General features: G+C 45.5%; 1 protein-coding gene across 1 annotated transcript; it reads left to right on the top strand.

The window, feature by feature from the left end:
- Positions 1-994: 994 nt before the first annotated feature.
- Positions 995-10,120, top strand: LOC136405161 (zinc finger protein 343-like). Its single transcript, XM_066384249.1, has 6 exons — positions 995-1,055; positions 1,758-1,868; positions 2,164-2,418; positions 2,597-2,655; positions 4,775-4,901; positions 7,557-10,120. The coding sequence occupies exons 3-6, from the start codon at positions 2,298-2,300 to the stop codon at positions 8,957-8,959; spliced, it is 1,710 nt and encodes a 569-aa protein (XP_066240346.1). The 5' UTR covers positions 995-1,055; positions 1,758-1,868; positions 2,164-2,297; the 3' UTR covers positions 8,960-10,120.
- Positions 10,121-11,741: the final 1,621 nt, after the last annotated feature.

The following is an 11,741-nucleotide window of genomic DNA, read 5'->3' as shown; positions in this document are numbered from 1 at the left end:
GGGCCAGGTCCAGTCACCTCGGTGCTTAGACCCTCCTTAGAGCTTCCCTGTCCATCTCAGGAGACACTTCACGCAGCTCTATCACGTGGAAGGAGGGGTCAAAGGGAGGATCCGCATTATAATTTGAGGGAACCTGGCTTCCAGAGGTTCCATTTCAGTTTTCACATCGTGTCCTGTACTCTGTTGTTAAGCCGTCCTGCATTTCTCTGCCACCAGCTGACTTGGAGAGAGGAAATTGATGGCACAGCATCCACAGTGGGGTGACCGCTTTGCCTCCCATGGTTTTTCTGCTAGTGACGTAGAGCGGCCCACAGGGCTGGGTCAGTAGCACGGAGCCACACTCAGGTGTCACTCACGTAAGGAGGTGTGTGTGTAATGCACCTTAAACGCAGTGAGTTTAGCTGGGTCACGGGAAGCGAAATACATGCCAAAGGGGAGAACAGCCTCACACCTGCCGGGTAGACCACCTGGATTCAGAAACCGGAAATGCTTTCTCCGCAATGAACCTGGGTGAGAAATGGTCTCGAGGGTAAAAACCTCAGGGATGCTGCCGCAGAGCCTTCTGGGAACTGTAGTCTTTTCGAATGAAACCCTAGTTACAGACTACTACCCGGAATTATTGTCTCCTTATACTTGAGTAACTTAGGATAAGAGAGCGGTCGAGCTGGTTGGATTGTTCAGTTTGTTATAGCATCAGGGAATGTGCCAAGATTGCAGTTTCAATCCCCAGTCAGGGTATATACAAGAATCAACCAATCAATGCAGAAGTTAGTGGAATGAAAAATCCAAGTTTCTCTCTCTCTCTCTCTCTCTTTCTATCTTTCTGACTTCCACTCTCTCTCTCTCTAGAATCAATAAATTAATTTGAAAACGTGTTGGGTGCCACTACACTATACAATATTTAGGTATATTATAGTCGTGGCTTAGAGGTTGTTGTGTTGCGGCCAATGGGAGGAGAAGCCTCCACGGATTCTGGGAACTGTAGTTCTTTCGCGGATGAGCATGGAGATCACGTGAACTTCTGCTGCTGGTTCTGGTGAGCGCGGGCTGCCGGGGTGAGTACGGTGCTGGAAGGAGAGATGAGAGAGGCGGTGAGTAGGGTTCGAGCTGTGGTGGGGAGCTGGTGGATTGGATCCGGGTTGAGTGAGGCTGGTGTGAAGTAGCTAGTCCGGCAAGTTCGTCAGGTTTCATTTTTAGAGCCAGATCGCAAAACCAGATGTGCATTTTCGGGCGGGGAATTGGGATGAGACCCAGCTTGACCGGAGTATCTGAGTTGGGGGCGCTACAGCGGTCCTTCTCTCTCCCGCTGGAGCTAGTGAGCAGGAACTCTCATATCATATTTTGGAGGAATTGGGATGATTCTGGGCCGTACAGTTCACATAAGGAAGTGGCTGCAGGGGTGTATCCACAAGGTTCATTTGAACTCTGGACACTGTGCTGGTGTGCCAGCCCATGCTTAGGACCCTTGACCCTATTTAGCTCAGTGATTAAGAGTGGGCAAGCTCAGCTAGTTTATAGCTACAGCTGCAAGTAGAAAATTCTTGCAGCCTCAGCAGATCTAATCTTGATAACAGAGGCAGGGTGCGTTCTTTGTGCGTCAGCCTTGCAGATATTGCAGGAAACCGGTTTATTATCTATGCAACAGTGTCTACTTTTACAAGTTATTGTACAAACGTGCTGAAACAACTGTAACCTTGTGGTTTTCGCTTTTAAATACCCCACCCCAGCTCAGGGCTGTTTGTTGCTTCTCCGCGCAGGAAACAGATCGCTAGCCGTCGAGTAGAAGCTCTCCAAATTCCTAATCAATTTGGGCTCTGGTTCCATACCTCGCAAGTTACACCGCCACAGGCACACGAGCTCAGCCAGAGGTAAATAGACAGGTATTCCCTGTGGTGAGATCGGGTGCAGAGTCGACAATATAGACCTCCTACTTTTGGGAAGGAAACATGTACTGGGGTCATGCGTGTGTGAATCGTTGTGGGAACCCCGGACTAATTGTGAATATAGAATTCTGGGTGTTGGAGCTTGATTTTATGGTGCTGAGAATGTCCCAAGTCTGTGAGTGAGTGGGGATGCGGTTGGGGTGGGAGCTCTCAGGACCTGCAGTGTCTTGATTTGTACAGTAAGGAGTGTGCAAACGTCACATTGCTGCTCCACCTGCAGGTGCTGGCTTCCTGGATTCTCAGTGAGCTTTCACAAGGATGGTTCGGAGAAGTGACCTGGTGCAGCAGTAGAAATCGGCTTTGCAATAAAATTAAGGTTTACCTGGCCAAATTGCAGAATTTCGGGGCAAACACATGTCTGACCTCGGGGCTGTGACGTTGGCTGATCCTTTGGCCTTGGGAGAGCAGGGCCGCGAGGAGAACAGGGAAGACATGGAGACCATGAAGAATCTGACCCCAAATCATGAGGCTAAAGGTGAGAGTTGTTGAGTCTGGAGAGGTGAGGAGGAGGAGTAAGGCTCTAGGCTTAGCTGAGAGCTCTGTAGTGACCCCAGCTGAGTAAAGGGACTGCTCCCTCTGTCCTGGGCTCCGAGGAGCTGCTCCCCGGGGCATTCTGGGAGGCCTGCACCCTCAGAGCTTTGTTCTTCCTCTAGGTCTGCCTTCCAACTGCACTGACTCGCTCCAAGAAAAGGAGGGAAAGCCCAGAACACTGGTGAGTTGGGGTTACATTTTCTTCTTTTTTTTCTGAAATGCTGGCTCGTTTCCAAAGAATAGACGAACTAGATATTCTTTTTTCTGGAGAAGAGAAAAAACAAACAGTATTACATAGTTCATGCCTGCGTCAGGCACCATGTTGTTCAGTTTGAAATGACTCCTGTATTTGTGTGTTTTATTTTCCTTGTTAGGAAATCTATGCAATATTAGTGGAGTTCAGGACAGTGCCAAATATAAGAGATATTTTTGAAAAACCGATTATTTAAAATTCCATTTTATTTTATTTTTTAAATTTATTTTATTTTTTGTATTATACTGAAGGCAGAAGTGGGAAGGCAGTTTGACAGACCCCCGCATGCACCCATCTAGGATCGACCCGGCATGCCCAGGGGGGCGATGCTCTGCCCATCTGAAGTGTTGTTTCGTTGCAACTGGAGCCATTCTAGTGCCTGAGGCGGAGGCCAAGGAGCCGTCTCAGCATCAGGGCCAACTTTGCTCCAATGGAGCTTTGACTTTGGAAGGGGAAGAGATAGAAATAAAAAGGGAGAAAGGGTGGAGAAGCAGATAGGTGCTTCTCCTCTGTGCCCAGACGGTATATTAAACCTGAGACTTCCGCATGTCAGGTCAACGCTCTACCGCTGAATGAACTGGCCAAGGCTGATTATTAAAAATGTTAGATGTAATCTTTAATTTCACTTCACATCACATTAGCTAATGATACTGTTCATTGCAGCAGACATCCTTTTTTTTTTTTAAGTATTGAAAATTTCTTTTAATCTTTTTTTTTGTTAGATTTTATTTATTGATTTTTGGAGAGAGGAGGGAGAGAGAAATTGAGAAAGAGAAAGAGAGGGACATTGAGAAAGATGGGGGAGATTCTTTTTCTTCATTCTAATTAATGTTACATAAGTAGATCAGGGAGAATGGCCATGAGAGCCCTACTAAGAGGACTGTCATATCTGAAGGGGGAGGGTCAGCGTGATTGTGCCTGTCCAGGTCCCCCTGCTACTTAGCCACATATTCGGGAGCAATAGCCTTTATTGAACTCTTGCCAAGAGGAGTCAGACAACATGAACAAAGGACAAGAGCCAGAGACTGAGCAGGGAGATGGATTGGTCTCCAGGGTTGCTACAGTGTTTTACCTAAAATATCTAGGATTTAACAGATTTAACAAAGAAAGTATAAGGAAAGGAAAAGACGCAAAGTGGGAAAGAAAGAAAGGACATACCAATATGAGAATGAGAGGAAGTCAAAACAAATTTCCTTGGTATGTAAAATGGAAACAACTTTTCAGTTCTGTGCTGTGTTACAATCTCCCTGAACTGTACACTAATCATTCTGTTTTGGGTTATGAATTTTGTGTTGGGCAAACATACATGGTGGAAATTAAGCCCCTTTCAAAATAAATCTTTTCTGCTCATCTGTAACTCCTCTGTCTCAAAATTCCTCTATAATGCATCCTCACGGTCATTTTTCTGAGCACTGTTTCAGGTATCAACTTTTTATTTGACACAGAGAGAGAGTCTGAAAGAGGGACCACTAGGAACAGACAGGAAGGGAGAGAGATGAAAAGCATGAATTCTTCATTGCAGCACCTTAGTGTTCAATCATTGCTTTTACACTTGTGCTATGAGATGGGAGCTACAGCAGAAGGAGTGACCTCTAGCTCAAGCCAGTGACCTTGGACTCAACCCCCTGACCATGAGGTCATATCTATGAACCCACACTCATGCTGTTGAGTTCAGGTTCCAGCTGGATGAGCCCACGGTCAAGATGGTAATATCGGGGATTCAAACCTGGGTCTTCTGTGTCCAAGTTTGATGCTCTGTCCACTGTGAGCCTGCCAGGTCAGACCAGGTTTCAAGTTGATTTAGAAATCACTTCTCCAAGGAAATCATAAGTTCAAGGGCCTAGGAATGGGTGTTTGCATTGGCTCTGTGTCTCGTGGGTTTTAATACAAAGCCGTGGTCATGGCCAGAAGAATTGAGTGCATAGAACTGTGTACTAGGGATAGACCAATTTCTGTAGATTCAGACTGACCAGGGCCACAAAATTTATGCACCATGCTTGGAAAATTGATGCTGACTTGCTGTTCATTAACAGATTGCTTGTTATAGGTACCGATCACGTTTAGGGATGTTTCTGTGGTCTTCACAGAGGCGGAATGGAGGATGCTGAGCCCTGCGCAGAGGAGCCTGTACAAGGAAGTGATGCTGGAGAACTACAGGAACCTGCTCTCGCTGGGTGAGGCTGTGTTCTGTCCTTCCTTACTGCGGTAGCGGGATGGACCACCTACCATGGGACAGAAGATGTTCTAGACACTTAGAGCCACACAGAAGTCAAGGAATAGCAGCCCCTGCTCCTGGGAGCTTACTTTCCCCTATTTATTGAGACAGAGAAGAAACAAGCAGCTTCCCGTGCAGGGATAGGATGGTACGTTAGATGGTGATAAGCACTTCCTAGTCAAAAATAATGATCAAATGAAGTAGGATAACAGAGTATCAAGTTTGACAGGACAGAGGGCTGAATTTAAGATTAGTGAGGAGGTAATGTGACCAAATACATAATGTGGTGAGGGACATAGACTCTCCGTGTCTGGGTCAAGATGATTTCAGGTGGAGATGTTGGCGCTAAGGCCTCAGGGAAGGGATGTCCCTGCAGGGTAAGGACTGTAAGGAGGCCGGTGGGACTGGAAGTGCAGTTTGCACGTGGCAGAGTGGTGAGAAATGCCTCTGCAACCGTCAGAGGGTAGAGTTTCCTAAGCTGTTTTGTTGTGTTTTTTTTTCACTTTTATTTGGAGTCTTACTTTGATTCTTTAATTTTAGGTTGATAAATACCTTTGACTGCAACATTATACTGAGTCAGCCATTGGCCATTTTTTCTGTAAAGGGCCAGAGAGTAGCTATTTTAGGTGTTTTGTGCGTGATGCGATCTCTATCTGCTCTGAACTCTTTTCCTGTCACGATAAAGTAGCCAGGACGGCACTTGGATGAATGAGTATCATTGTGTCCCCGTAGGACTTTTTCTGTGGACAACGAAGTTTGCATTTCATATTGCTTTTATGTGTCATGAACTATTATTTTTTTGACTGGTTTCTATCTCTCTAACAATTTATTAGTCATCCTGAGCTGGTTGACAGTACAGAGAGAGGGGAGGATGAAATAGGTCACAAGCTCTCTTGGTCCTATCCCTTGTTCTAGGTCAGTGCTGTGTTGTGCAAATACAATGTGAGCCACAGAAATAATTTTAAATTTTTTAGTAACTACATTTTTTAAAAAGTTGATATAAATAGGTCAAATTAACAATCTTATGTTATCCAATCTATCAAAATATTAATTCAACACTGAATCAAAATATTTAAAAAAAAATTTTTAATTTTTTTAAGTGAATAGCAGAGAGTCAGAAAGATTCCCACTTGGGCCCCAACTGAGATCTGACTTCATGGCCTCTGCCCAGGAATTCTCTGCCCACCTGGGGCTCTTGCTTTGTTGCTTGGCAACAGATATATTTCTGTGCCTAAGGCAAGGTCGTGAAGCCATCTGCAACACCTGAAATCAAACCCAGGATACGTACATGGTAGGCCGACGCTCTACCACTGAGCAGACAGGCCAGGTCCAAATGTTCATGTCGTGTATTGACTCTTAAACTGCATTGTCGGTTCTGGAATCCAGAGGAAAGGACCCAGCTCTCTCTGGATGTGGGATTCTTGGAGAAGAAGGGGAAAGACAGCAATCAGGAAACCACATTGTGGCTTCTAAAAATGTGTGTCAAAGTGGCAGTAACTTTTCACCAATCTCCATTGGCCCAAATAAATCCTGTTGCCAAGTGTGATGTCAGTGTGATGGGATTGGTCTGGGCGCAGGTTACCAGAATCCTGAAACATGGACTGTGTATTTCTTGTCTATGGCGGAAGTCACAGTACTTAATAGAGAACATAGTAGTAAGAAATTAATTATTCTCAGTATTTGTTTGCAAACGGGCAACCTGAAATTCAGATTCAATTCTTATACACTCTGTTCAACCACTGTGTAATGTACCATTTCCTCTGTTTGGAAGCCCTCCTGATCAAGTAACTTTTTATGTATTCAGTCTTTTTTTTTTTTTGTAATAAGTAAAGTCATGAAGAAGATTTCCATATAGGTCATAGAGACTGTCACCACCAAGTACAACAGAAGTATAAACAGGGCATCACTGGGAGTGTCATGGCTTGGCCAGCTTACTGAAAGAAATAGCTTGTGGTATTGAAGCTGTTTACATGGCTGATTGCCTACTTGTATGGCTCCCAGTCTGAGTGACATGTAGAAGATGTTTTTGGGATGATTCTCCCATTTTGACATAAAAAATGGACTGTGTAGCCCTAGCCGGTTGGCTTAGTGGTAGAGCATCAGCCTGGCGTGCAGGAGTCCCAGGTTCAATTCCCAGCCAGGGCACATAGGAGAAGCACCTATCTGCTTCTCCACCCCTCCCCCTCTCCTTCCTCTTTGTCTCTCTCTTCCCCTCCCGCAGCCAAGGTTCCATTGGAGCAAAGTTGGCCCAGACACTGAGGATGGCTCCATGGCCTCTGCCTCAGGCGCTAGAATGGGTCTGGTTGCAACAGAGCGACGCCCCAGATGAGCCGAGCATCGCCCCCTGGTGGGCGTGCCAGGTGGATCCCGGTCGGGCGCATGTGGGAGTCTGTCTGACTGCCACCCCGTTTCCAGCTTCGGAAAAATACAAAAAAAGAAAAAGAAAAAAGGGCTGTGTAGAAACCAAACGTAAAGAAATCATTGGTGGAAACAAATGACATTGTACACATATTATTAATAACAGGTGTGGCAGGAGGGCCCTAGTTTTCCTGAGACCAGGAGGGACTCCCTGCAGCCCTGTTGGGGCTTCTCTGACCGAGCTTTCTTTCTCCAGCAGAATCAAAGCCAGAAAAAGAACCCCGCTCCTGCCAACTTCTGGTTTTCTCCTGGGAGCCACTGTCCAGCCAGCAGGTGTCTCCCATGTGCTTGGACGTGTGTGACTTCTATCCGCAGGAATCAGTCCTGTGGCATCAGGAGCGGACATCTTTTTCTCAGAGTTGCTGGAGAGAAAACACAGAAGGTGAAGGCAGAGAAGACGGCTTGAGACTTTTCTTTGTGGAGACAGAGGAGGGGAAAACCTCAGGCTCATTCCACAGCCCACCTCGAGGACCTTCCAGGAAAGGTCATGTGGTGCTAGAAATAGAGCCCAGCTCAGCCCAAGGGGTAAGCCCTGTGCAGACAGACAAGGGGAGGAAGGAATTAGAAACCTCGAGATCCGGAGCTGTGAGCTGTAGCGAACATGAACCAGAATGCAGCGTGGAATCAAACGTTATGACAAACCAGGTGACCCCCTCAGGGGAGAAGCCTTTGGTTTGCAGCCAGTGTGGGCGAGGCTTCAGACTTACATCACACCTCATCAGACACCCAGGGGCACACTCATCCACAGAGAAGGCTTTCCTTTGCGATGAGTGTGGCAAAAGATTTGGTGATAAATCAAATGTCACGGTACACCAGCGGAGTGACTCGGGGGTGAAGCCCTTTGTGTGTTTCGAGTGCGGAAGAGCATATGGTTATAAGTCAGGCCTCAGGAGACATCAACAGACTCACTCGAAGGAGAATCCCTTCATGTGTCCAGAATGTGGACGAGGATTTGGTGGTAAGTCACACCTCAAGACACACCTCAGGACTCACTCAGGGGAGAAACCTTTCTTGTGCTCAGAGTGTGGACGAGCATTTGGTTATAATTCAGCCCTCAGGAGACACCAGCAGACTCACTCTGGGGACAAGCCCTTCCCGTGCCTGGAGTGTGGACAAGGATTTCGTGATAAGACATCCCTCAGGAGACACCAGAGGACTCACTCAGGGCAGAAGCCCTTCATGTGCCCAGAGTGCGGAAGAGGATTTGATTATAAATCTGCCCTCAGGAATCACCAGATGACTCACTTGGGAATGAAACCCTATGTGTGCCTGGAATGTGGACGAGAATATTGTTTTTTGAGAGACCTCAGGACACACCAAATTACTCACTCGGGGGAGAAGCCATTCATGTGCCCAGATTGTGGACGAGGATTTCGTATTAATTCAAAACTCAGGAAACATCAGTTGACTCACTCAGGGGAGAAACCCTTCGTGTGCTTGGAGTGTGGACGAGGATTTCTTTGGAAGGCAACCCTCAAAACACACCAGAGGACTCACTCTGGGGAGAAGCCCTTTATTTGCCCTGAGTGTGGACAAGGATTTGGTTATAAGTTAGCCCTCAGGAGACACCAGAGAACATGCTCGAGAAAGAATCCTTAGAAGTGCGGTTGCTGTGGAGGAGGCTGTAGCTGGAAAGTGGAACTTCTTAATCAGCAGAGGACACATTCAAGGACAAGCGTGACATTTTTGTGGAGTGTGGGTGAAGCTTTAGCTAGAAGTCTGATGTCATGAGACACCTGAGGACACATAAGGGGGGAAGCCTTTCGTATGCAGGGATCGCTGTCAAGAGTTCAGCAATCAGTGAGATGTCATCTTGTCGGGAGTCGATCCAACCTTGCTGTCTGACACAGTCGCAGCAGTAAGGAAACATTTGCACAGCATATATATTTTTGGGGTCGTATCTGGGCATTTCCTTGGACAATTCTTATTAGGGTTATGTGCATTCACTATTGGGATGGATCCACGGTATGATTCCATCAATACTGTAATTTCCCAGGCTACTGGAGACCCTGAGGTCAACCAGTCTGTGACTATGTCTCTCCAGAATTACTCTAAAAGTAACCACACTAAATACCTCCTTGACCACTCGAGCCCTCTGTGTTCCTTTTAAGAAAATTTACCAGCAACCCCAAAAACAAGAGCTAGACGCAATTATCAGGACAATTGTACTTCCAAAATGTCTAAGCTGTTACCCTCAGGAATTCCCTGAAGAAACCCCAGCTAAAAAATATTGCCTCAGCTCATAGACATAAGAGGCTGGCTATGGTATCCCCTGATAGGGGCTAGGTCTGTAGGACAATTTCGTCCTAAATATCATATTATGAGAAAATAAGTTGTGACTTACGAATAAGTGGGAAACAGAGGCTAAACACAAAATCACCTTTCAGCCTTTACCTGATTACTTAACCCTCTAGCCTTTTCATACTATAGAAGAATAGAAAAACTTTCCGTTCCTCTTATATACCTGACCTTCAGGTAGTGGAATGCTCTGAGAAAAATAAAGGTAGAACTTAACTAATAGATGAAAATAGTAGAAAAACATAATTTTACTGGACAATAGGCCATTAGGTAAAGCAAAGTTCTTAATCAATAGTGATCTTTTAGAAGCCCGTGCAAGGCTGATGCCAATATTTTTGTTGCTGCTCAAGGTGTTGTGTAACTGTACTTAGAATGGCTTACCACCTGATTTATAGCTTAAAGAAATGGACTAATCTTTTCCTGAAATATTTATCCATATTAAATCAAAGAACTATTATTCAATGTATTCTGCATAACGTGATTAACTTAGTGTGGGTCAAATAAGTTTGCAAATATGATGTATATGTTTGCTCACTTATAGTTTGCAATGGGTGTGGGAGACAGGTTGTAAGCTAGCAAACTCATCATAGCCTAAGTCTTAGTTTAAGACTTAGCCTTTCCCAGTTTTTTAATACTAAGATATTTTCCAAGCTAAGCTTTTCCCCACATCATTGACTGTTACATAATGTGGGGTGGTGCGCTCTTATGAGGAATCCCATTTATGCCTCAAATAAGTGGCTTTGTATCAGACTTCCTTATTTGTATACTGGCTTAAAGATTCTGATTTCTACACTATAAAATGGGGCAGACCGGAAGCTTGCTCTTTCCTGGTTCCTGAAATTAGCATTGCATAGAAGAGGCAGTCAAAATGGTGGAGTGCTGAAGGAGAAGCCAGTTTGTGCAGAGAGGAGGAGATAGGGAACAGAGGTGAATAAGGCTGGTGAGGTAGAAACCTTTGATTCTAGGAAACTCAGATGAGGCGGTGGCTTTGGTGTTGTAAACTACCGTATTTCACTTCCACGTGATTCTGTAGAGACACCAAGTCCAGATGAGTTTTAAAGGGTTTTATTAAAAGGAGGAAATTTATAGTCCGGCCAGGCGGTGGCACAGTGGACACAGCATCACACTGGGATGCGAAGGACCCAGGTTTGAGACCTCGAGGTTGCCAGCTTGAGCGTGGGCTCATCTGGTTTGAGCAAAGCTCACCAGTTTGGACCCAAGGTCGCTGGCTTGAGCAAGGGGTCACTCGGTCTGCTGAAGGCCCACAGACAAGGCATATATGAGAAAGCAATCAATGAACAACTAAAGTGCCACAAAAAAACCCTGATGATTGATGCTTCTCATCTTTCTGTTCCTGTCTTTCTGTCTCTTTCTATCCCTCTCTCTGACTCTCTGTCTCTGTCACAGAAAAAAAAAAGGAGATTTATTAATATGCTGGCTGCATATGACTAACGGTATCTGACCTAAATTGTGCAATTCCAAGTTTATCTCAGAAGCTGGTTATACACCCTTTGACCTCATACAGGTTGGGGGGATCATGACATCATGACACTATCATTAACAAGATTATAACATTTGTCTTGGGGATTTATAAAAAACATTAAAGCTTTCAAGGTAATACAATCAAAAACATTCACAAATCTTTATTTATTTTTATTTTTTACAGAGACAGAGAGTGTGTCAGAGAGAGGGACAGACAGACAGGAACGGAGAGAGATGAGAAGCATTAATCATTAGTTTTTCATTGCGCGCTGCAACACCTTAGTTGTTCATTGATTGCTTTCTCATATGTGCCTTGACCGCGGGCCTTCAGCAGACCGAGTAGCCCCTTGCTTGAGCCAGCGACCTTGGGTTCAAGCTGGTGGGCTTTTTGCTCAAACCAGATGAGCCAGCGCTCAAGCTGGCGACCTCGGGGTCTCGAACCTGGGTCCTCTGCATCCCAGTCCGACGCTTTATCTAATGCGCCACCACCTGGTCAGGCCACAAATCTTTTAGTATCTATCACCCCCTTTTCCTAGAGATACACGTTAATCTCAGGATTCCAGGAATGGAGGGAGAGCCAAAATTAGTGTAAGGTGGTATG

The sequence above is a fragment of the Saccopteryx leptura genome, chromosome 5 (genome assembly GCF_036850995.1).
Source record: "Saccopteryx leptura isolate mSacLep1 chromosome 5, mSacLep1_pri_phased_curated, whole genome shotgun sequence".
Taxonomy (NCBI): Eukaryota; Metazoa; Chordata; class Mammalia; order Chiroptera; family Emballonuridae; genus Saccopteryx; species Saccopteryx leptura.
This window is presented reverse-complemented; position numbering and strand designations above follow the sequence as displayed.

Coding starts and splice junctions, on each gene's coding strand:
- LOC136405161 (XM_066384249.1), top strand. CDS start 2,298: ATGTCTGACCTCGGGGCTGTGACGTTGGCTGATCCTTTGGCCTTGGGA. Junction 2,419..2,596: donor CCCAAATCATGAGGCTAAAG/GTGAGAGTTGTT, acceptor TTCTTCCTCTAG/GTCTGCCTTCCAACTGCACT. Junction 2,656..4,774: donor AGGGAAAGCCCAGAACACTG/GTGAGTTGGGGT, acceptor TGCTTGTTATAG/GTACCGATCACGTTTAGGGA.